At 42.3% G+C, this 24137-nt stretch overlaps 3 protein-coding genes across 5 annotated transcripts; 2 read left to right on the forward strand and 1 right to left on the reverse strand.

The window, feature by feature from the left end:
• Window positions 1-949: 949 nt before the first annotated feature.
• Window positions 950-8652, forward strand: LOC146991108 (uncharacterized). Of its 3 annotated transcripts, none has more exons than XM_085775848.1 (7): window positions 950-1201; window positions 1531-2029; window positions 2148-2267; window positions 2450-2566; window positions 5657-7141; window positions 7905-7980; window positions 8234-8652. In XM_085775848.1, exons 2-6 carry the CDS (start codon window positions 1553-1555, stop codon window positions 7977-7979), a joined length of 2274 nt encoding a protein of 757 aa, XP_085631974.1. In that variant the 5' UTR covers window positions 950-1201; window positions 1531-1552; the 3' UTR covers window position 7980; window positions 8234-8652. The 3 variants fall into 3 exon arrangements, with proteins under 3 accessions (XP_085631974.1, XP_085632062.1, XP_085632149.1); XM_085775936.1 differs by having other exon boundaries at window positions 8237-8652; XM_085776023.1 differs by lacking the exon at window positions 2450-2566.
• A 1000-nt stretch (window positions 8653-9652) lies between these two features.
• LOC146991109 (group XIIB secretory phospholipase A2-like protein) lies at window positions 9653-12169 on the reverse strand. Its single transcript, XM_085776385.1, has 4 exons — window positions 11812-12169; window positions 10946-11034; window positions 10584-10749; window positions 9653-10002 (listed from the first exon to the last, which is right to left on the reverse strand). The coding sequence occupies exons 1-4, from the start codon at window positions 12080-12082 to the stop codon at window positions 9884-9886; spliced, it is 645 nt and encodes a 214-aa protein (XP_085632511.1). The 5' UTR covers window positions 12083-12169; the 3' UTR covers window positions 9653-9883.
• A 1778-nt stretch (window positions 12170-13947) lies between these two features.
• Window positions 13948-23145, forward strand: LOC146991110 (uncharacterized). Its single transcript, XM_085776524.1, has 10 exons — window positions 13948-14312; window positions 14879-15196; window positions 15454-15567; window positions 18364-18478; window positions 18591-18700; window positions 19309-19445; window positions 19579-21032; window positions 21125-21232; window positions 21894-21949; window positions 22720-23145. Exons 1-10 carry the CDS (start codon window positions 14145-14147, stop codon window positions 23044-23046), a joined length of 2907 nt encoding a protein of 968 aa, XP_085632650.1. The 5' UTR covers window positions 13948-14144; the 3' UTR covers window positions 23047-23145.
• Window positions 23146-24137: the final 992 nt, after the last annotated feature.

Here is a 24137-nt window from a genome sequence, read left to right on the forward strand (position 1 = left end):
TATGTGTGCTAATCTAATTATTAATCCACACAATGACATAACACATGATGGCCAAAGACTACTGAATATACTGTATGTATTTTAACTTAATTTTACCTAGACAAATAGTGAATGCCATCACATCAAAAAATGGAAGGAGACAGTGTCACAGCAGCTCTGCCACCCCTCAGATAAGCTCATACAGGTGAATGCAGAATGTTAAAATCACTGAAAGTTACTGACATTGTAAAGTATGCAACAGCACAAATAATATTCAAAGCCAGAAATGATCTTTTACCAGAAAATCTACAGAAACTGTTCAGTTATTGAGACTTCGGGAAGAATCTTAACTTGAAAATGTGTTGCGTTTGCACAACATGTTTGATGTATCTGTGAAAACAATAAAACAATGTCCAAGTTTGAAATATAAATATATAGATTTAATTCTCAAATATCAGAAGTTACCAGGTGATGTAGGGCTATTGGTCACTTTTAGCACTTTTGTACATTTATATGATATGACCGTCTACATTTCTAATAATAAATAGACAGTAATTGAAAGGAGACAGATTCTATTAAGTCTTAATTTGCATAGAACGGGTGGAAGATAATAAATGATACTTGTTCTCCTTTTCGAGTATGCAACTTTATTTATTTGTATTGTGTATATATACATACATATTGTTTGAATATTTTGTCTGCCATGTCTTTGTGGTACTTCCTTTGTATTTTGTATTTTATTTGTATCTGTACTTGCATATTCAAAATAAAAATAAAAAATCAGTACAAATTCAATGCAGTTCCAACAGGGGTGAGTGTTCAGCTTCCAATTACTTGACTAACTTATTACTTATCATTGAACACTGGCTGTACTCTGCAGGTGTAAAACAGACGGCCATGTTTCATGTGGTTGTCAGAGGTGAGTGACCACAGCCGCGGGTTGTCCTCCGTGCAGCAGGCGGCGCTGCACCGTCCATGTTTCCCCATCACGGAGGCACAGAGCTGTCCTCCCCCCTCGCTGCTCTTCACTTCAAGCCTTTTTTTTTATTCGGTTCACTATCGTCTGTGCCTTGTGTCCACCGCTGAAACTTATTACTAAACCCTGTGCGTTTTCTTCACTGCGCATTGAGGCACACAGCCTTTCTGGTCGACGCTCGATAAAAGTAACGTGTTTTATTCCGCGATGCAGCCGGAGCAGGGCTGGTCTCAGCAGCCATAGGAGGTAAACAGTCCGTTAGCTGCTAAGCTTAGCTACACCAACACAGGATTTAGTCAGTTTCACTGTCTGTTCACTCCAGTTTTAGACAAATAATGAATGTTGAACCAAGTTGTAATGTCATTTAAGTTAGCTTTTAACTCTTTCCTCTACAGCAGTTGCATTTTAAACCAGCAGTAAGTTACTATCAGAGCTGTATGTGGTCTCAAACTGGAAGATTGTTCACCTTGCAACCTCATTTTGTTTCTACAGAGTGTTAAAGTCGCTGTACTGTATAGTCAGTGCAGTAAATAAAAGTCATGACTAACCCTCATTGATGTCTCTGCTTTTTACAGAGTGTGCAGCAGAGACTGAACCATGAATCCACATGACTGGGGGAATGCTTTTGGAGGACTGGAGAAACATCTGGACCCAAATAACAGCTGTGTTCAGAACAGCATGGGAACATCCCTGAGACTAAACAGCGACAGCAGCCCTTACCGTGAATACACAAGATACACTGTTGAGCAGCCACACAGCGGCACAGGGGTGAATGTGGGATGGAAGGACGCGGGTCCCTCCCCCACTGACTTTTACAGAAAGGAGCCAGGGTTTTATGACCCAGACGGAGAACCTCTGGAGATAGAAGAGGAGGATTCAGAGCTGATAAGAAAGCGGCAGGAGCTTAGAGAGATAGAAGAGCGAATACTAATGAAGAGAGCAGCCATTGCTTTGAAAGCTGTGGAACCGTCGGTAAACAACCCTGAACAATCAGCTACAGGTCACGGTGAGAGTCTCCGAGACAGAGTGAATCTAATTTTGCAGCAGCGGCATTCTGTCAACTTTCTGTCGAAGGTGAGTAGGAATAGTGAGGTTGATCAGATAATAGAAAACAGTGCTTTCCAGTTTTGTGAAACCTCCAGAAAAACATACTGTCTTGGTTCTTGGTTCTTCTCTCTCTGCTCGAATCCAGTCGCCCAAGAAGAGAATGGAACCACCCAGCCTGTCTGAAGATCATCCACTGAAACAGAGAGTGAAGGCACTGATGAAGCAGAGATGTTGTGATCCACGTGTGCTCCCAAAAACCACAGAGGTTTGTCCTCACCATGACACCATGATGTAATGAAATCACTTACGATACGATACAGTGGGATCTATCTATCTATCTATCTATCTATCTATCTATCTATCTATCTATCTATCTATCTATCTATCTATCTATCTATCTATCTATCTATCTATCTCAATGTACAGATAACTCTTTATTCCTTTCAGAAATGTGTGGAGGACACCTCATCACCCATCAGCATCAGACAGAAATACTTCCAAGTCGACACTGAGAATGCAGCAGCCGTCCTGAATGTGGACAGCAACAGACAGGCTGTAGTTGAGGTACGTACAGTAATTACCTGCATAGAGCAGAAGGTACATCAGCATCATGAAGTAACTAAAGACACCAGTACATGGTTGAGACATGTGTTCAAAGACACTACATATAGGTTTCTGCTATTGCCAGTTATCAAGTTAACATTAACAGCTTTTTACTAGTCAGTAAAGAAGAAATTTTAAGTTCGGCATTAAATTTCATTCATTAAAGGGATAGTTCACCCAAAAATCAAATTGCACTCATTGGCTACCCTCATGTCGACTAAGGGCTGGGAGAAGTTTCAGAGTTATCCGTGGCTTCTCTGAGTTACAGGGGGTCGCGGCGTAGCAGTGCATGTCCATATAACGGTTGCAAATGGATACCACTTTTCTTCGTAACAAAAAGACACACCAAAAAACATCCAAATACCTCCATGCTGCTCGTATGTAATGTCCGTCTTGTATTGAAGCCCCGAAATGCGAAATTGTTCCGAAAAGAAATTAAAGAAGTCTATATTTCAAGCTTGTTTTGTAGCGGAAGCTCCTCTTCCTGGTTCGGACCAGGGAGAAGTCTGCTCATTGACATATCTGGTCTGCACACCAGATAGTCTCTTAATAATCAAACACAGTGCAAATTCAGAGAACATCTTCATCAGTTTGAAAGCCCATGCTACAAACTCACACAGCACAATGGAGGTGTATCCAGAGATTACCAAAAAATAACCTGTGAAAAGTGAACCTGGTTGGAAGGAGCACTTGCAGCTGGAAATCTGAGTATTTTTATAACTAAAATTCCAAAATGTCATAGTTTAACTTTCCATAAACTTTGAGAGTAAGTTTTGTAGTTTGTTAGGGAGAAAATCTATAGTTGAAGTTCAGAGAAGAAATGTGCTGCAGTCCTGGATGTCTTAAACTGAAGATGTTTGTTGAGCTTGGCCTAGGAGAACGGAGGAATCACAGATATGACAAACGCAGAGGAAGCCTATGAGAAGACAAAATGGGTTGTGTAGACTAGAGGAGTGTGTAAGCATCCTATTGGCCCACTGACCATGAACTTATGAGTAGGATTTACGCTTCCTGGATGTTGTGAATGTACCGATTGTTGTTCTCTCTCCCCCTCTGTCCTGTGTTATCCTGTGTGGCTCCAGTTATCAGTTCTCTATGACCCTGATGAAGGCCACAAGCTGAAACGCATTGGTCAAATAAAGTTGTTGCTGGAGCTCCTTTGAACATTTTCCACTGTGTTTCCACTCTCCATGCACTTTGTGGGTTGGTGAAGTTGCGCCAGAGAGCACTCTCTACTTCCAGTTATCAGTTCCACAGCTGTGTCTGGAAAGTGTGGAACAATAAGATTTAGGACACTAAGACACTAAGAGAGGCATCGTGACCTGAGTTTGTACCAGGAGGGAATGTGGGGACTGATAACTGCCTTCAGACCAGAAACAGTGCTGTAAAATAATATTTGCCCCCTTCCTGATTTCTTTTTATTTGGCATATTTGTCAAACTTAAAGGGATAGTTCACCCAAAATTCAAATTTCACTCATTTTCTACTCACTCTCATGTCGACTAAGGGCTGGGAGAAGTTTCAGAGTCCTCCGTGCCTTCTCTGAGTTACAGCGGGGCTCCGCGCAGCATTGCATTGCCATATGATGGTAGCGAACGGAGCTCACTTTTCTTCGTCCAAAAAGACACACCAAAAAACATCCAAATACCTCCATAGTGCTCGTCTGTAATGTCCCTCTTGTATTGAAGCCCCGACATGAGAAATTGTTCTGAAAAAAAAAATTAAATAAGTCAGTGTTTCCTCCAGGATTTTTTTAAAGAGTGGCGGCGAGGGTGGTCTGATCGACGGGGGGGGGTGTTGGGCCTGACATCATTCATATCTTTCCCATCATAACTAAAATCCCAGGAGGAGGGAAATGCTCTGCAACAATCTGTATACACTGACTGACAGCTCACGCACAGAAATTAGTCCACAGTACAGCAGCTTTATAAACAACAAACTATTTTTTTCATTCAGCGCACTCAGCTGTTGTTTCAAGCCGCTACTCTTGTAGCCTACTGTCACATGATCAGCGACTAGTCGACGTCAAGCTCAAAACGTCATTGTGGAGCAGGGGACTAGTCTGTGCAACCCCTAGTGGAAACCCTGCTTTACATTGTTTTAACATTTAAAAAAAAAAAAAAGAAATCATCATTCTGAAGGTGTGGCGGCTTTTATTTTGCCGTGGCGGTGCGCCACGATCAATTACATGTAGCGGAAACCCTGTAAGTATATGTTTTAAGCTTGTTTGTGGCGGAAGCTCCCAGTGTTGCTCTGCCGGAATCTCGCGCGATTTGCGGAGCCGTGAACTGGATGTCAGTGCAAATTGCGCGAGATTTAAACTGACACAGGCAAAGCAGTGAACTGAGACACTGGGAGCTTCCGCTACAAACAAGCTTAAAATATACGTAGACTTATTTAATTTTTTTCAGAACTATTTCTCATGTTGGGGCTTCAATACAAGAGGGACATTACAGACGAGCACTATGGAGGTATTTTGATGTTTTTTGGTGTGTCTTTTTGGACGAAGAAAAGTGAGCTGTGTTTGCTACCGTCATATGGACATGCAGTGCTGCGCCGAGCCCCGCTGTAACTCAGAGAAGGCACGGAGGACTCTGAAACTTCTCCCAGCCCTTAGTCGACATGAGGGTGAGTAGATAATGAGTGAAATTTCAATTTTGAGTGAACTATCCCTTTAAGGGAAAACAGCTATCCAAATCTACCTGGCCCTATGTGAAAAATAATTGCCCCCCCCTTGTTAAATCATCAACCAAATGTTTTAGTAAGCTGAGTTCAGTTTCACCATCCACACCCAGGCCTGATCACTGATCACACTGTGTTTCCAGCCAATCACAGTGAGAGCCATTATTGGACTTTTGATCTCATAGACTTACCTGTGGAAGATCTCACATTGTTCTTTCATAGTTGAGCTGTGATATAACTGACTAGGACAATTACACACCACCATAATGATTTTCCCTCAGCTTGACAATGATGCTTTCAATCAAATCATGCACAAAGGAAGTGATTTATTGATACTACATGATATCTCTGTATGTCTGACGTTTCCCAGGTCCCTGATGTCACACTGCCTCCTCCCAGCCAAAGGGTTTCCTCAGCATCAGAGGAGGAGCACAGTGTCAACAAGGGCTTCCAGCGTTTCCTCAGCGTGCTCAACAAAGGGGTGGATTTCGACCTTCTCAGCAAGATAGTCAACGCTGACGGTGAGGATCTCGCTTTTGGTGAGGAGCTCCTGAAAATTCAGACTCCTGCTGTGGGGAACAGACCAGAGCTGGGCACCGGTCAGCGGTCAAACAGCGGAGCCTCCACGTCAGGCCACGGCCACAGCAGCAGTGGAGAGAGGAGGACCGACCCACCTAGTAGAGAGAGGTACCAGAATAAGAGACACAGCCCACCTGGTGATACGAAGAAGAATGACAAAAGAGACGGCCCTTCGGCTTCCTGCAGTCGATCAGAGTCTCCCCCAGCAGTGAAGAAGAAGAGGAAGAAGAAAGAAGATGAAGAAAAACCGAAGGTGGATGAGCAGCACGAACAGCTGCAGAACATTCTCAAAACTCTGGGCCTGAGCCTGGAAGTGGAGGAGATGAGCCGACTGGCAGACAGGACTCAGGAGAGGTTGTATGGAAAGAAACACGAAGGCAGGGAGGAGCAGGAGGCTCGGCAAAGGGGCCCCCACAAAAATCACAAGGATTCACTGTCGTCATCCTCCTCCTCTTCCTCTTCCTCCTCCTCCTCCAGGTCGACCTCTAGGAGCCTAAGTGCCAGCCCTTCTCGCCATCGCGGCTCTCCCAGCAAACACTCTAAACAAAGGAGAAGGTCTGGAAGCAGAAGGGAAGACGGGAGCCAAAACAACAAAGACGCACGGACACTGTTGGACAAAGACAAAGACAGAAAAGACCCCAAAGAAATTTCTACGTGTTGTCATCCATATCCACAAGAACAGACTTACCCCACCTCCCACCCTGATGGCTTCTCTGCATTTTCAGATTACAGTGTGTCCCAGTACCCTGAGTACCCCGACTACAGCAGTGGCATGTACAGTGCTACTGATTCTTACTCCACATATACACCGGGTATCTCCCTCGATCCCAGTGAGTACCCTTATCCACAGGACAGCCACTTCGACTTTCCTGGCTCTGCGGCGGCATCCGGCATGGTTTACCCTCACCACGACACCTTCGACGACATCAACCTCCTGGTGAACCCAGACCTGTCTCAGAGCGAGGGCCAGATGGGATCGGCCAGCGGCCGCTGCCTGCGGGTCATCAGCACCACGGCCGCAAAGCGCTGTCTGAAGGAAGTCACACGGGGCAAACGGAAGGCGAAGTACGTAAAGAAGTGTCGCGTGTGGTTTGCAAAGTTAAAAGAGAGAAAGGCACAACAAAGGAAGCAGGCAATAGAAATGAAACAGATGAAAAACACAGCGGCACAGGTGAAGGTCTCGCAGGGCGGTGGGGGTCAGCCGGAGGCCAGACCGGCACAAGATGAAGTGAGACAACCGACAGAAGAGGAAATAAAGGTGAACCTGAGGAAAAAGGTTAGTGAAAGATGTTTTTTTTTGTATCATGAGATGTTCATTTGCAGTAGCAGCAACTTAACACAGTACTTTCCCCAGGGATATCACCACAGACACTCAGTTTTTAATTGCAATACAGTCATCAAAGGGCCATCAGCTCAGTCACTGTTTAAGGGATACTTCACCCAAAATCGATAATTCACCAATTTTCTACTCACCGTACTCGTCACCACAGCTCTCTTTTAAATCGTCCAAAAAGCACACTATGAAACATCCAAATACCTCCATACTGCTCGTCTGTACTGACCCAAGTGTCCTGAAGCCGCCACATGAATAAGTTGAATAAGCCGCCCTGGAACTTCTAAAGCGGTTTGGTGACTCCAAAAGTTCTCCAAACCCTTCCTTGGCATGACGGTGAGTAGAAAATTGGTAAAGTATCCCTTTAAGTGATGATCGTGACTTAGATCTGAGGTTTTTCAGGCCAAGGACCCCCAAACTGATGGAGAGATGGAACAGGGACCCCCTACTATATATATTATATAAAATTGTATAAACGTACCCTGTTATTGTGCCTTCAATACAAAGCTATTCAAATAATGCACAGGTTCATATATTAACAGTGAGTAGGGGGGCTGTGCCACTGTTATTTCTAAACACACCTTGTGATATGATCATAATCACAATATATTTCAATGCAAGTGTGTTAGTGATAATACTGAGTGACTGCCCATAGCACTGCAGCTACAGTTGTTTTAATGCATGAATTATGTCCTTGTCTTTGTAGCTTGAAGCGTTTAACCAGAAGGTGAAGCAGAAAGTGCCACAGCCAGTCAACTCCCTGACCTCTCAGACTGGTTAAAGTAAGTGTTGTGTGAGAATAATAGTAATTTATTCCACATGAATACACATTTAGCAGGCATTATGTACCTAGTTGCATTGTACTGCACTTTCCCTTCTTCACTGAAATGAACATTTCCATAACAATGAAATTACTGTGAATTTGGAGAGTGTTTTGAACTTCACTCTTCATGAACCTGTGTGATGAAATGTGGTTGAAACGTTCAGTAACTGTCATTCGTTCTCATCTGATTTACTTTATTTTTTCTATTTCAGTACACCCGTGGAGTGTCATGACGGTCTTCAGTCTGAATCTGCTGTGAGCCCGACACATCCTGTTGACCTCATGTTAAAGTTTACACTCATTAATTACACATGAAGGTTCTAGTGAGTGACATGATCCTTTATGAATTATGGTCATATTTCCAGGTTTGTGCTGAGTTCTTGAATAATTGTATCCTCTTCAAAAATATAATATGATTGTGCAAGACGGAATTGATAATTTCAGCTCGATGTAAATCACTACTTTGTTACTATGTTACTGTTCATCCTTAAATTTGGGTGGCAAAGTCTATTTTGTAGGCTCTGGTGTCATCAGATGAAATATATTGATATTTTTGTATGTCATAAATCAAGCCTGTAAGTATTCAGTCTTTGATGGCTATTTCCACACTGAGTAAAAAAGTCTTTAAAAATTGGAGTTGTTTATACTGACACAATACTGTTTTAGCATAAGCTTTTTTTTGTTCATTTAAAACTAATATTTATGATTTATCCCCCTTAATTTTGAATAATCATTCACTAGATGATCACAATTGCAGATTTTTAGGAAAAACTGATTTTACATTTTTTGTGTTAGTCTAAAAGGACAAAATGAAGTGAAGGAAATGTATATTTGAATGGTCAATACAAAAACTCCTCTTAAAGGGATAGTTCAGGTTTTGGGAAGTGTGGTTGTATGAGGTGCAAATGGGCCCTCAGTATAATGTCTGCAGTAGACAGTTCTCTGCTCTCCTCCAGTTAGCCACACCAGCTCATAGTAGTGGACAGAGACACAGGAGATAAACGGCTGTGAATGGGCCCAAACTAACACAGTATACAGGTAATACTCAGAAAATTAGAATATCGTGAAAAAGTTCATTCATTTAAGTAATTCAACTTAAAAGGTGAAATGAATATATTATTTAGACTCATAACAGGCATTGCAAGATATTTCAAGCTTTTATTTGTTAGAATTTTGATTATTATGGCTTACAGCTTATGAAAACCCCAAAATCAGAATCTCAAAAAATTTGAATATCGTGAAAAAGTTCAATGTTGTAGCTCAAATTGTCAGCCAATTAATCCAAAACACCTGCAAAGGGTTCCTGAGCCTTTAAAAGCTCTCTGTCTGGTTCAGTACAGTTCGCAATCATGGGGAAGTGAATGAACTTTTTCACGATATTCTAATTTTCTGAGTATTACCTGTGTGTATATATATATTTTTTTAATATGTGGAGATACCATTTATTCATATGATGGACTGTCCTTTTTATGACATGACTCAATGTTCAAAAGGGAACTGGAAACAAGTGGAAAGTGGAGTTTAAGCTACAGGCATTTTGCCCTTTTCTTCCCAGAACCATTTGTCTGTATAGTTGCTAACACCAGCTACAGCCAGCATAGATGCAAACACAAGAAACAAACAAACAGAGATTGGATTTGCAACTCAGTGTGCAGCTGAAGTTTTAACAATGACATCCAAAATTTGTTACAAAGTGAAATGACGGCTTTGAACAAAACCACAACACAACCTTCCAAATAAGTTACACACGTAGTTCCACTACAATCTTGGCAACACTTGAGCACAGAGCACCATCATCCGATGCGTTGGTCTGGTTGATACTGTTATATAAATAGGAAGCTTGGTTTGGATTTGAATCTTATTTAAAGTTCATCTTTCTCCTCTCCTTGGCAGAAGCATGCTGCCCTCTGGCTGTTCATGTAGGGTCTGCAGCCTAGTGTCCACACTGTGTTGAACAAGGTGTCTGCTACTGTTTCACAGGCTGAGGAGACAAAGTGAGTGACACAAACACAAATATCAGTCAGCACACAGAGCAGAACATAAAAATGAAGGGGATGTTTGACATCCGGTAGTTTAGAACTTCAGCATATTAGTTTCAGTGAATCATCAGAAATACTATATAAAATATACTATAAAATACATAAACATCTCAAACTTTTTTTTTTTTTTTTTTTTTTACATCAAGGACCTCTAAACTAACACAAATTAGACCATGGACCCCCCATTGGACAAAAGTTTGAAACAAACACCAGAAATACAGAAATATTTGGTCTGAGACTGAATAACATTACTTTTTTTAGTCAATGTAGGTTCAAATTACTGCCAGTGGCATGATTTTTTGGAAAACAAATGTAATGTTTCTGGGGGAAAAATGTGGTAAAATTTTGAGAAAAAGTTTGGGACCCCTTGAACCCTCTCAAGGACCCCTGGGGGTCCCCAGACCCCACTTTGAGAACCACTGTACTAGTGTATAGCTATAAAGATAAATGTCAGACAGAATGGTTCTAAAAACCAGAAAATAACTTGCAGAGAATAGAAAAAAAAGGTTAAAAGGTCACTGACTTTCAACTTTGGACACGAAGCCGAGGCTCTTCTTGAGATCAGAGCAGATGCTGTGGAGGCACCAGCGGAACTTGGAGTCGCAGCGATACTTGTTGGAGCCGCAGGTGTCGTAGCACATATCCAACTGATTGCAGCACTTGGTCATGGCAGGGACGCCCATGTCCATCTGGCACAAAAAACAGAGGTGATGAAATGTGGACTATATACACATCTGGGGAGTTCACACATGGTAAGTTCTGCAGACGACTAAAGACCTTTTATAGTGGGAGGTGGTGAGGTCAGAAATACATAAATAATATATATAAATAACAATAATAAACCAGGAGCAGTTATGTGAAAAATCATTTTGGCAACAAGCTTACCCCTTCTGGAATAGGGAGGCCAAAGAAGTAGGAGCTGCATCCATCAGGTTCAGGCATCTGGAAGCCAGGGCGAGGAATAGGAGCTTTACCTGGGAGGGGAACCAAAGCAAAGACAGTGGTGAGTTGGTGGTTCCTGTTTGATAACTATGTGGGTTTAAAAGTAGATCTGTGTTTGCACATGGAGAACCATGGTCTCCTTGTTTGGTTCATATCCCATACATGATATATTTGACACATTCCTAAGTCACCTCTCCTATCATGCCGGGGTCACAGTCCACCTCTAGGCCTGCTCCCATGATAACAAAGATGATAAGTGGAAGAGTTTACCACATCATCTGAAGTAAGTCTTTTAAGGTTGCTATGGGAATATTGTTACATTTGTTCACATAATTGAATACAAATATAAATGGGCAATATACAGACACTCAACATTTAAATATATATTCTGAGGATTTATCATCTATCTTCAGTCATCTCAGTGGCTAATTTAAAGGCAAAGGACAAATAGATTATCCAAACAGTATTGAAAACTATTTTGACAATGCAGTAGGCCTAATTTAATTACTACTAGGTTAAATATATTATATGGTCATTTTTACTTAAAAAAGATCCAATGTTTCATTGTTGGAAGCAACATCAACTTGACCCCGCCCTTTGAAATGTCTTGTCATGTCTTACCTGCTATAACAGATCATTCCAAGACTAAACTATAATACATTTCTGGCTCTATCCTCATTTAAATATGACTAAAAAAGAGAGAAAGAATCCAAATTGTTGGATCACTGTGACAGAGAAAAAGCTCAATATCTGTATGATTTAAACGTTGGACCACACTGCATAATCCCATTTGTCTGTCACAGACTTACCATATCTACAGCGGTATTGGCACACTCCATCCCGTCCACCCATGAACTCCAGCATTGAGTCAAAGTAGTTGCCGACGGCCTCAAAGCCGCCTCTGAGAGAGCCCATTCCCCAGTCTTCGTCCTCATCCTCTGCCTGCGTGCCACCAGAGGCCTGGCCCTGCGGTGGTGGTGCTGCTGCTGCAGTCGAGTCCTCAGCCTCCTGACTGACAGCGCCGTGGATGAAGAGGCCCAGCAGGAGCAGAAGGGGAGCGAGAAGGGCCCAACGGGTCATGTTGAAGCTCAGCACGAACAGACTCAAACCTCAGACAATGATGGGCAACACAAACACAGAGGCAATACTGAAACTGTGTGCGTGACCTGAACTTTGAGCCAGATACAGCAGGGACAGCCTCGTATGTGGAGGAACAAAGTCCGCCTACTATCTCGTCCTTTTAACATGTCTGAGGCTTTATCATTGTGGCTGATTGATGGCAGGTTGAGTATGTTCAGCCAAGGAGACACGCATTTTAATCCCATTTATTTTTAATTTAATCTCTCTTGATATTAGCATCAAATTGAAATCCAGAGTTTCTGTGACTGGTGTTTGAGTTGCTCATTGATTATCTCCTTGTAGGAGGAGAGCTGTTGTTACTTAATTTCAGGACAAAAAGGGCCCTGGAGGGTAGACCTACGTGTAAAGTTAGTGAGTAATTCAAGTCCAAACTGTTTCCTGTTATAAATAAATAAATAAATTATAGCCTGTATAACAGCCTAGACATGATTAAATTACAGTAATAACGTGATAATTATTAGGAATCACTTGATTGTGCACAGGCTTTTTAGAGAGAGCTATGTGTGTGTGCACGTGGGCTGGGGTCAGGCACATTTTTTGCTTGTGTCAGTGTGAAAGGCCTCTCATTGATTGACTCTTATCACGCAAGTTTATTGATGTCAGGGGTGTTGAGATCATCCCAGGTGCATCACAGGAGTATCAGGCTGTATACAAAACATTTTGGCATCAAATATGAGCCCAACGTTTATACTGCCTATTTGAACTAATTCCAAATCCCTCATGTCCTTGCAGTAATTCTATCATTAATGCAAAGGGAAAACCATTTGACAAATGAAAATGATCACAATATGACACATTGTTGGACAATACAAAACTTTTTAATGTGAATGATTTATTCAGTGAACTTAAAAAACAACAACAACATAACAGTCTTTTTTTCTTAAACAAATGCCATGTGGTCCAATATTATACTAGACACTTGACAAATTATTACAATGAATGAATTAATAAATTAAATGTTATTATTGTGTAATGCATACTTCTGTATGGGCTTATAAAACATGAAGAAAACAAACCAGGACCAGAGCACATCATCAAAGAAATAAGAAAACAAACAGGGGTTCAAAAAGAAAGAAAAGAAAAGCCATGGTTCAAAGGAAATCATCAGAGATTAATTAAATAATTGTTCCTGTCTTCTTTTCCAGGCTTTAGAGATACAACTAGTAGTCTTAATTCAACACATTCAAATTAAACAACCATTCCAGTTTTTGTTCATCAGAGCACCAGAATAATTCAGGATTTTGTCTATGGATTTCATGAAATAATGCCTCTCTCAAATCATCATACTTTGTACAATACTAAAGGAAATGAGACTCATTTTCCACTTCATCTAACTCACACATTTCACATATTTCTGTTCTTCACAGGAATATCTTTAAATCGACCAATGGCCAGAGGAGGAATAGGCTACCAGAACTCAGCTGTGCAACTAAAGATCCTTTACTTCAATTCAGGCATAAAGTTAGATTTAATCCGCATAGTCCTTAATTTTGGTTTTGATAGAACACTTTCAAACCATTTTTCTTCAAATTACATTTGAGCATTAAAGGGAGGCAGCTACTAACTGTAGATCACCTAGCGATTACGTTACCGACGTCAACAAATAGGCAATACAAACGTCGGCCTCTAGATGGCGACAGCTGCATGAGACCGGTACGAGACCACATGGTCGAGTCCAGGGACGTGACGTCTGTCGCAAACACGGAAGAGGCAGTAAACTATGAAGTCTGGAGGTATGGAGCCATGCGAGTCATGATGTGAACCGGTGGACGCAGCTGCAGTCAAACTGAAGTACCGTATGTAGTCAGCACACCGGCAGAGACCGCTGATACCGGAGGAGACCTGGGCGGCTTCCGTTTGAAGTTTATGTGCACGAGCCAGTGTTGTGTGGCGCGAGCATCTCCTTACTTCGTCGTTGCTTCAAAATCTGTTTTTCTTTAAATACCCCTCAACTCCTCGGGGATTTTATTTTTCTACAATGGGCAACTAAGTAAAAAATAAAATGGCTTTTGCAAACCTGTTCAAGGGACTGTCTGCCGTCGAGGAGCACGTGAAGAGTCCTGGACAAGGGGCTGTCACACACAGTCACGGTAACGGGAGGGGGAACGGTCAGAGAGGCGATGGCAGGAAGAGGAAGGCGCGGGGTCCGCAGGATGGACCTGTCAAGAAGGTGGGCGCACCTCTAGTGAGAACTGGACTCTTTGTTCCATCAGCATAACATGTTGAATCTGTATGTGCTTGTTGTGTTTTCTTCAGGACTGATCTCTCATGTTACACTGAGTTGCTGCGAAAAGAAAGTGGAGTCCCGCACACTGAATAACTTGCTTCATCGAATATTTATTGCTGCAACGTTTCGGTCTAAACGACCTTCATCAGGCAAAACACACTGAGTGGCTGCACCACTAAATTAGATGTAAAGCTTTGCAATATTAACAATGACAAGGACAAACAAAAACAGTGTGTGGAATTACTTTGCCTTTTGATCTGGGCTTTTTTTGTAGGACAGGATCATTATGAAACAGATCAGCTGAGAATTACAAAACCTGTGACTGAACAGATCTTAAAGATCAGACTAATAGATCTCAACATCCACAGAATAGAAATTAATTATGGATTTTTTTTAAAGTGCTGTTAATCAACAGCAGAAGTTTTTATGAACTTGTCAAACATAATTTATGATGAACCTGACGTGTACATTCTCAGAACATTTAACTTTTGTTTATTTTCCTCCCACAGAGTTGTTATCAAGGCCAGACAGACTGGACCAGTAATTCTACACCCTTCGATGGGGAACCTACAAGTTTTGGATTCACCAAAGAAGGGATACATAACCCCAGTGATAAAAGAGGACAGAATAACATATATAACAGAGGTCAAAATTATAAAGCTGGATGTAACCGCAATGTGACCAAGCAACAGCAGCAGAAGACGAAGACAGAGGAGCACAAAAACCCACATGGAAGGAATAACTGGAGAGATAAGAACAGAGGTGGACAGCATCAAACCAGAACCAGAAGAGGTGGAGGACACAGTGAATACAGAGATAGGAAGCAGGTAAAACCTATTAGAATAGATATTATCTATTATCATCTATTGGAATAATGAATGAAGGACACTTGCATGATGCCCACCTACTGTAGTGGTAGAAGAGATCTTCAGATCAGTTATAAAGTGTCCAGTTTAACTGTGCTATAAACAGGAGAGAGTTTGAGTAAGGACACCTCTGTTGCACGTTCAAATCAAAACGCACCCAACGTCTTTAAGTGGTATTTTTTTCTACATCTGATTACCATGTTGATCTTTCCTCCCAGGATGTCCAAGAAAAACGCACAAGATTCATGACAGACGAGTTCAAAAACACTAATACATTGTTAGTGGAGGGGCGGTTGGTTTGTCGACATTACGTTTGGGGAAGGTGCATCAAGGTAGGTTACTGCAAAAATGGACAACTTTAAAAGGATACTTCACCCAAAATAGATAATTCACCATTTTTCTACTTACCGTCATGCCAAGGAAGGGTTTGGAAAACTTTCAGAGTTATCAAAACACTTTTGGAGTTCCAGGGGGGGGGTCCGGCTGGCAACGGGTTTTCATATAATGGCGGTGGATAGAGCTCAGTTTTGAATCGCCCAAAAAACACACTATGAAACATCCAAATACCTCCATACTGCTTGTACTGACCCAAGTGTCTTGAAGTCGCCACATAAAAAGGTTGTTTGGAAAAATATAATGTGATCTCTGTTTTTAGCCTTGTAGTAGTAGCTCCCAGTGGCTCTGTTGATGTTTGTGAATAGAGATTTGCTGCGAGATGTTCTAACGTGTTTATGTAGCCAGTAGTTGCGTTTCCATCCACCTTTTTTTATTCGCATTTTCAAAAATTGCGAATAAATACTTGGATGGAAACGCCGGAAATTCGAAAAAATGCAGTAAATGCGCATAAAAGTTTTTACGCTTTGGGGGGGTGGATTTGTCAGCGTATTGATAAAAGGAAAATGCGACTTTTTGTTATGGAAACAGGTTATGCGAATTGAGCCAGAGTTTGTGGGTGAAGTGCTGCTGGACTTCACCCAGCGACATTCAAACAAATGGAGAGCGACGCAGTCTCCCAGCTCTCGTCTCACACCGCAACACAAACACGCTCCGTAATCCGTAATCTTTTGACGGTTAAGACTACACAAACACACACGTCGTAACATCGTATATGTTATGTAACGTTATCCACCGCTCCATTTATTGATTTATCGCCGGCTTCATTGTCAACAAATGCATATGGAGGAGAGGAACGTAACCAAAACAGCGGAAAAGCGAGCGGACTGTCACAGTTCCCTACTGTCTTTCTGTGGAAATATCTCATGTTACAACATGAAAACCTGCGGCTTATATTCAAGTGCGGCCTATAGTGTATTTTCTTTTAAAATATAGCTGGTGCGGATTATAGCTATAGCTACCTGTGCTTCTAGTCCGGAAAGTACGTAAATTGTCCATGATGTTGAGTGTCAGCTGTCAGCTGAGTGTCAACTGTTGTCATGGATACATTCACGCTCTCTTATGACGTAATCTCACGGCGCACTCCTCCTCTCCCAATAATCGCAAAACAATAACGAATGGAAATGGGCATAAATTCGCATTTGCTTTTTGCGCATTTTCACAAAATTTGCTCTTAAATTCGATACATTTGGATGGAAACCCAGTTAGTGTTAATCTGGCCCTCTGCGTTGTGTTTTGGTACAGACTGCCCCAGGTAGGGTTCAAACCCTGGTCTCCTGCACGGCGGGCGACAATGCAAACTGTTGTGCCAAGAGATCAATGACCGCTTGGCAGTCAGGTTTGCACGTCCTTTATTGGTGAGTGAGTGCACCCGGACCCTCCGTTACATTTACCATCATACATCCAATGGTTTACAACGATGAACGAACATCTCACAGCAAATCTTGCGCACAACTTTTTCATGTCACACTCGCAGCTTCAGGACACTTGGGTCAGTACAGACGAGCAGTATGGAGGTATCTGGATGTTTCATAGTGTGTGTTTTGGACGATTCAAAACTGAGCTCTATCCGCCGCCATTATATGAAAATTTGTTGCCAGCCGGACCCCCCCTGAAACTCCAAAAGTGTTTTGATAACTCAGAGTAGGGATGGAGTGATTTTCGATCGGATCGAATATCGGCGATCGAAGGGACGATCGTGATTTATTTTTCAAATGGCGATCTTTAAGGTGATCTTTAATTAATTTACTGCCATAAGATGTTAAAGAAATAATCTCTAGAACCTGCGCTCTAGGTAGCTACTTGAAAAATGTTTCGTGGAGCAACATGTCTGCATACAGAGCCCTTGGATCTGTGCAACAGAGGAGTGAATATTAAACTATTAATTACACACTCTGTTGCATCTTTTTTTTTCCTTCTCACTTTTTTTCGGAGGTGCATGCCGCGGATGCAGGCTGTGCGGGGGGCGGGTCATTAAAAACACTGATGATGAAGTCCAGAGTGTGTTATCAGGGGTGCGCTGATGTTGACGGGAAAGCCGGCGGAGGTGTGAGGGAACCGGGTGAGACGGCGGCTGGGCACATCAGCAGAGCAGTGTTGGCTTCACAGAGAGCAGACCGGGGAGAGTGAGAGGCGGCGGCTGCCGCGGCTGCTGCACTCGCTGCACTGTGACTCTCCCACTCCTCACCAGCTCCACACTGACAAGCTACCGGCAACACAGCGCCTCTGTCTGCCCTTTCAAAGTAAAAAGCCGCTGTCTGACGTTTAATAGCGGCGGGACGGGTTGTGAAAATAGATGCGGTGGTGCGGGGCGGACTGGGGCGGGTCAAAATACTTCATAGATGCGGGACCCGCGGGTTGGAAGAAAAAACCCGACCCGCGCGTCATGCATGCGCGCTTGTCTGTGTGTGTGGACGACAATAACGGAGAGTGAGCGCTATGCGGAGATGAATGAACGGAACTATATAGCAAGTTTTTTTTTTTTTTTTTTTTAAAGCTGACGTGATTGCAACCCCCCCCCCCGCGATTGGATCGCCTATCGGCGATCGACAGTGTCCACGATCGAATTATGTGAATATAGGGATAGATTTCCCATCCGTAACTCAGAAAGTTCTCCGAACCCTTCCTTGGCATGACGGTGAGTAGAAAACTGGTTGGGTGAAGTATCCCTTTAAATTTCATGTACGATCGGGTGCTAACGCCGCTTTTTTCCCCCTTTTTATTGTTGTTTTCAGGATGGCGAATGCCAACTGGAGCACATTAAGGGTTACAATGATATGCTGAAAGAGGTCTGCAAATTCTACATCCTAGGATTCTGTATGAAAGCGGAGACCTGTCCATACATGCACAATATCCTTTGATTTCATTGAAATTAATTGTACATCTTCCTATCGCAAGTTCCTTTCAGTGATGACTTTTGGAGGCTGTTGAATGGCTGATGTTTCCTTTAACAAAGCTGCACAGTCTTTTCCTTGCAAGTTCTTCCATACAAGAGGACAGTGTTCTCAGGGAACAGAGTGCAAGTTTTCCCATGATCCACTAAATGAGGTCACTAAACAACTGTTGGATGAGGTATGTATGTTTAAGAAAGTAGTGCATGTACATCCAATCAGGAGACAAATGCAAAAAAGAAAAAAAGCTTATCATTCCCCCTCTCTGCCTCCCCATTTCCTGTCTCTCTCTCTCTCAACTGTGTTATCGATTAAAGGCAATAAAAAGCCCAAAAAATATAAAAAAAGAAAAGAAAAAAAGCTTCACATACTGGTGTACTGCTCCCCAGTTGTATTGTAGAATAGAGGCATGAATCTGATTGGCTGGTTCTGACTGACTCAGGTCGAATCACTTGATGAAATCAGGGCAGTGTATGTTACAGTAGGTGTGGTGTAATCCAACATACGGTGGCCCCAAGAGTCAGACCAGTCAAAACAGTTTGACTTTTAAACAACGAAGCCCACTGCCTAAGCACATAATTTCACAATAAATAAAGATGTACAAACCAGGGATCATAATATGATGCTTAATTCAAACATCACAGTTAATGTCTAACAATAATCAAAACCACAAATAGACATAATTAAGTACGGGGTATACTATACAGGTATCTATAAAAAAAACCTTGCCTTAAAAAATGTCTTTGCATGTTTTATATTCATTGCTGTGTGGTTTACCTGTCTCTGCAGGCGTTAAAACGGGACAAGGATCTCCGAGAGCTTGCAAAAAAAGATGAAGAGGAAGCTCAAGGTCAACCAGCAGACACAGACCAGCCTGAGAATACAGAGCAAAACCAGTCCCCTGATACACTAATACAGTCACTCAGGTACACACACACATACCAACCTTTCACTGTGATTCTGAAAAGGCAACAGTTTAATTCTTGCATTGATTGATCTAATAATTAACCCTCCAAACAAGTTGTGACTTAACCTTCAGCTGATGTTTGTATTTTTCAGGCCGAGCTTCTACAACAGTGGAAAGGTAAACACTGAGCAGGAAGCTTCGTCATGTCAGACTGAAGAGCTGTCTGCTGTCATGGAGACGGCTGTCCCACCCCGGGCATCAGACAGCGGCCCGCCTCACAGCCCCCCATCAGCTGACCCGACTGACAAAGCGCCAGTTTGTTATTCAGTGGAAGCCGTGCTCGGACCTCAGCTGTATAAACCGTTCCCTAGTTTCTTTACAAGTCCTGCCAATCAAGAGCCTGCACCTCCCTCTGATTGCACTCACAGTGAAGACTCTCTTAACTCTGATTATGCTGTCAGGTCTTTAAAGTCAAACGGAAGCTCTACCTTTGGCCACATAGCTACACCTTCCACTGCACGTATCGTATCCAATGTCGTAAAAATGGACTATAAAGAGCTTTCAGATCCTCTGCTGCGAAGAAATGAAGTAGATAAACCCCAAGAAAAAATGTTACACAGCAAGTCATCTTTTCAATTGCACACTAATCAGATTCCAAAGACTCACCCAAATCTCACTCTGGCCTCTGAGGATCACAAGAAACTAGGTGGGGAAATACCAGCGTCCCTGAAACCTTCCCATGAAGTGAAGTTGCATCCCGCTGCCACAGGGGCAGACAACTCTGTGTTGCCCAGAAGAAAAGGAGGCACACACCTGCTGGTGAACTACAAATGTGAAGGCTCTCTTCCCTTCTCGCCCACCCAGAGCAAAAATGTGAAATTAACTCCCAAACATCCTTCACAGCCCAAGTCCCGTCTCTCTGGACGCACTTCAAATTCACAAACCTCGGTAAAACCTGCGTGTCCCTCGGCTGGTTTCTCCGAGACTAGAGCTGCTGTTCCTGCTGAGCCTGTCACCAGCTCTGCTAAGACTAGTGATTCAGGGAAACCAGTCAGTCAAACCACAACAGAGAGCAGCAGTAAAATGACTCGTAGTGGTGGTAAGATCCAGAAAAGTCCATTTTATAGCCTTTTTGAAAGCCCCGTCACTGATACTATGAAGCCAACTCCAGACTTCATTAAACCCTCCTGTCCCGCTCCGCAGCCTGCACGCCACAGAAGTAAAGACGAGGATGTTAAAACTGACAAGGCCTCACCCTTCCACAGTCTTTTTGCTGCCCCCCTCAGTGCTGCTCCTCACCCATGCTCTCCACCTCAAGCAGATCAATCAAACCAGTCACCTGATACATCTCATTCATCAGTCTCTGAACAAAGAGCTGGGACTTCAGAGACATGTCGCCCTCCCCGGTTCAAAACTTCTCGCAGGCCACCATTTCCAGGGTTTTCCCAGAGTCCTAAACATAAAATTAAAGATGCTTTGTCTGAACCTGTAAATCAAACTACAAAACAGGTGAATCCTGTTGTGTCCTCAAGTCCGAGTCCTTGTCACAGTACAGATCCACCTACAATGCAGGCTCAGCAGCCGCCTGACGTCACACCCACCAAAGGTAAGAACAAGTCACGCATTGATATAACTACTAGTCTGAAAGGCCGATTTGTGTTGCTGAAATATGTGGTTAATGCCTTGTTCATTTTGTAGGACGCACAGTGTCAGCCAATGCAAATTCAGTTCTGAAGAGTCTCTTTCTGAGCCTGAGCCCGTACCAACAAGAGCAGCAAGACAGTATGCAGTCCCGTCTGTCCTCAGGTATGTGGGGAATCAATATCTGCTGTTGGAAAAACATGTCTGTTTTAAAGGGATAATTGAACATTTTGGCAAATCCGCCTATTGCCATAATCCCTATAGTCATAGGAGTAGGTTCATTTATCGGTGCATGTTGTTGCATGTGAGATCTGCAGGACAGAGATGCAGCGAACACATGGAGGTGAACGGTACAGGTCCACTGTCTCATGGACAAGTTGTGACCTGCACATTCACCACGCTGTATAATAATCATGTACAATTATGTAACATTACGACACAGCCATGTCTGGAATGTAGTTCCGGCTACGCATTTGCCTCGAAAACAACCCCCGTCTTGTAATGTTACATGATTATCTAATAGCGTGGTGAATGTGCAGGTCACAACTTATCAACCAGAGCGTTTTGGAGTTGTTGGATTGTGTATTTGATGAGTTTGATGAGGGACATGGGTCAATGTACCATTACCTCAATTGTGTTCACTGAGCAGCTTGCGTCTCTGCCCCGCAGATCTCAAAACAACATGCACTGATAATTAAAGGTAAGGAACCTACTCCTCTAGGGATTATGGCAATAGGTGAATTTGCCAAAATGTTGAACTATCCCTTTAAAGCGTTGTCACTCTGGTGGAAATTAGCAGCAATCTGTTCATTCACCTGTATTCTAGAGAGCAACAAGATGAAGAAAAGCAACACGGGGTGCGTCTTTTCCACGCAGCAGCAGGTGAGTAAAAGCAACAAACAAAACATGAGAATCAACTTCTCTTACTGTAATCAGGGCAGCTAACCAACTAACCATGCCAGTCAATGTGTGAAACCATATTTGACTGTGGTACTTTCTCTATTGAACAGCCTGTTATAGTTGGGAATACTCTACCTTTAGCCATTTTCTTACACATACAGTCATGGCCAAAATTATTGGCACCACTGCCCTTTTTTAGATGATGCCCCTGAAAATTGTTGCAACTACAAGTATATTTCTTTTGTTTGCAATGAAACAACACAAAACCTGAAGAAAAGTCAAGTATAAAAATAAAATCTGACATTATACACACAAAACTCAAAAAATGAACTGTTGGAATTTGTAAGAAATGGGGGTGGATGAGAGTGGGGGGTGATGTGTGTTTGTTCCTTAGTTTTTGTGTTGTTCCATTGCAAACCAAAAAAAATATATTATAACTAATTATAACACATTTGTAGTTGCAGTGATTTTCCGGGAGAAATGGGGCATCATCTGAAAAAAGCACAGTGGTGCCAATATGTATGGCCATGACTGTACATAGATGAAAATAAAAACTAATAACATGTATTTTGTTTTTTTTCTGTTTTTTTTTTCATCACAGTGCAAAGAAGGGTTACAAATGCCATTCTTCATATGTATGACGCTGTAGTATTCAAACAGATTGCCCAGCCTTGATGCCTCTGGATAGTTTGTGGTCACTGATAACATTATTAATCTTTCCCCTGTTTTTTTGTGAATATTCTGTGCCTCAGACTCAATCACCTGACCCCCAGTCCCCTGATGAAACAGCTCCAGACTGGACAGCGAGCCAGCCCTCATCTCAGACCCCTCTGACCTCTGTGGAGGCAACAGGTGGATCATCCCATGGGGGTCCAGATACTACAGGCCCTCAGGTGAGAAACTGTGGCTCACACACCCTGCCCTTCAAACCAGTGGTGCAACTGATGCAGCAGCGCACGCAACCGAGACTGACGCGCACATCAGAGGAGCGGAAGCCGGTGAATGGGAATGTGGCAGAGACACCACTCAAGGACCTTTTTAAGACTTTAGACACCACAGTTTTCCACCTTGGACATTAACATAAGAACGATTTGCATTTTATCTCACTAACAGTCTAGAATTCTTTTAGCATAGATGTTAAAACTGTTGAAATAAAAGTTGATATTGTGTGAATCAAAGCTCAAAGTGCTTATAAAAGTTTATATTTTCACAAGGATGTTTTAGCCCCTCTCAGGGATACCTGCTCTTTTTAGGTACAGCTACTTTTTGAAATCTAACACCAAATGCCTCGTAGGCTGTAAACTTAGTGTGTTATGAGTTTGTATGTGCCCCTTCTTTTGCATCAGGCATGGTAATCATGCTGTAAGGAGCAAATATATTCTATTTTTGTGTTAAATCTTTATGCACTAGTACAAAATTTGTACAGCTGTACCATAAATCTCTCTTTTTGTTTACTGTATATAAGGGATATGAGGGGTCATTTCATTAAATTGTATTTGAAGATTTTCCCAGACATTACCTTTTGATTTTTAGCCCAGGCAGAACTCAAATCACAGAAATATACCAGACACCAACACAGCTCAAAAATAGGACACATAAGTTTATTAAGATGATTAACAAGACTCATCACAACTTTAGATGGATATATAGTATGTGTACATGCTGATTAGATGTGATTACAATGGTTTCTTCATTTGTAGAAGTAATGAGTGGCCTCAGCATATGTGACATGAAAGAGTGCAGAGGGGTGGGGGGTGGAACAGGTTATATCATGACTCTCAGTGTAATTGTATATGCATCAGCACCAAGAAAAAGCAATATACTCGATATTTCAATTCAATTCAATTCAATTCAATTTATTTGAAGTGGGACAGTGCAAGTTCATGAACGAAACATAAAATCGTAAACAAGCCGGATTGTAGCCACAGGCTAATTTCCATCCGTTGTCCCATACATAGATGTTCCCTGAACATAGATGTTCCCTGAACATCTATGTAACAATGTAACAATCATTGAAAACAATAATGGCTTTTCCACGGGCCAGTTTAAGTTCGTCTGCTGCCTGGCTGTTTGTCCATCTCACATTCATCAAAAAGGATGATATGTTCTTAGCACTACATTTTAAAGGGAACCTGTGAAGCAGTAAACAATTCTGTTCAGGTCACACTGA

Source organism: Trachurus japonicus, chromosome 1 (assembly GCF_045865225.1).
Source record: "Trachurus japonicus isolate A0001 chromosome 1, Traja_1.0".
In the NCBI taxonomy this organism is placed as follows: domain Eukaryota; kingdom Metazoa; phylum Chordata; class Actinopteri; order Carangiformes; family Carangidae; genus Trachurus; species Trachurus japonicus.

What these genes read in the sequence shown, in the direction of transcription:
- LOC146991108 (XM_085775848.1), top strand. Translation starts at nt 1,553, where the DNA reads ATGAATCCACATGACTGGGGGAATGCTTTTGGAGGACTGGAGAAACAT. An exon ending in TGCTCCCAAAAACCACAGAG is followed by an intron (nt 2,268 to 2,449) that starts GTTTGTCCTCAC and finishes TATTCCTTTCAG; the next exon opens with AAATGTGTGGAGGACACCTC. An exon ending in ACAGACAGGCTGTAGTTGAG is followed by an intron (nt 2,567 to 5,656) that starts GTACGTACAGTA and finishes GACGTTTCCCAG; the next exon opens with GTCCCTGATGTCACACTGCC.
- LOC146991109 (XM_085776385.1), bottom strand. Translation starts at nt 12,082, where the DNA reads ATGACCCGTTGGGCCCTTCTCGCTCCCCTTCTGCTCCTGCTGGGCCTC. An exon ending in GCCTCCCTATTCCAGAAGGG is followed by an intron (nt 10,750 to 10,945) that starts GTAAGCTTGTTG and finishes TTTTTGTGCCAG; the next exon opens with ATGGACATGGGCGTCCCTGC. An exon ending in CTTCGTGTCCAAAGTTGAAA is followed by an intron (nt 10,003 to 10,583) that starts GTCAGTGACCTT and finishes TTGTCTCCTCAG; the next exon opens with CCTGTGAAACAGTAGCAGAC.
- LOC146991110 (XM_085776524.1), top strand. Translation starts at nt 14,145, where the DNA reads ATGGCTTTTGCAAACCTGTTCAAGGGACTGTCTGCCGTCGAGGAGCAC. An exon ending in AATACAGAGATAGGAAGCAG is followed by an intron (nt 15,197 to 15,453) that starts GTAAAACCTATT and finishes CTTTCCTCCCAG; the next exon opens with GATGTCCAAGAAAAACGCAC. An exon ending in ACACTAATACAGTCACTCAG is followed by an intron (nt 19,446 to 19,578) that starts GTACACACACAC and finishes TGTATTTTTCAG; the next exon opens with GCCGAGCTTCTACAACAGTG.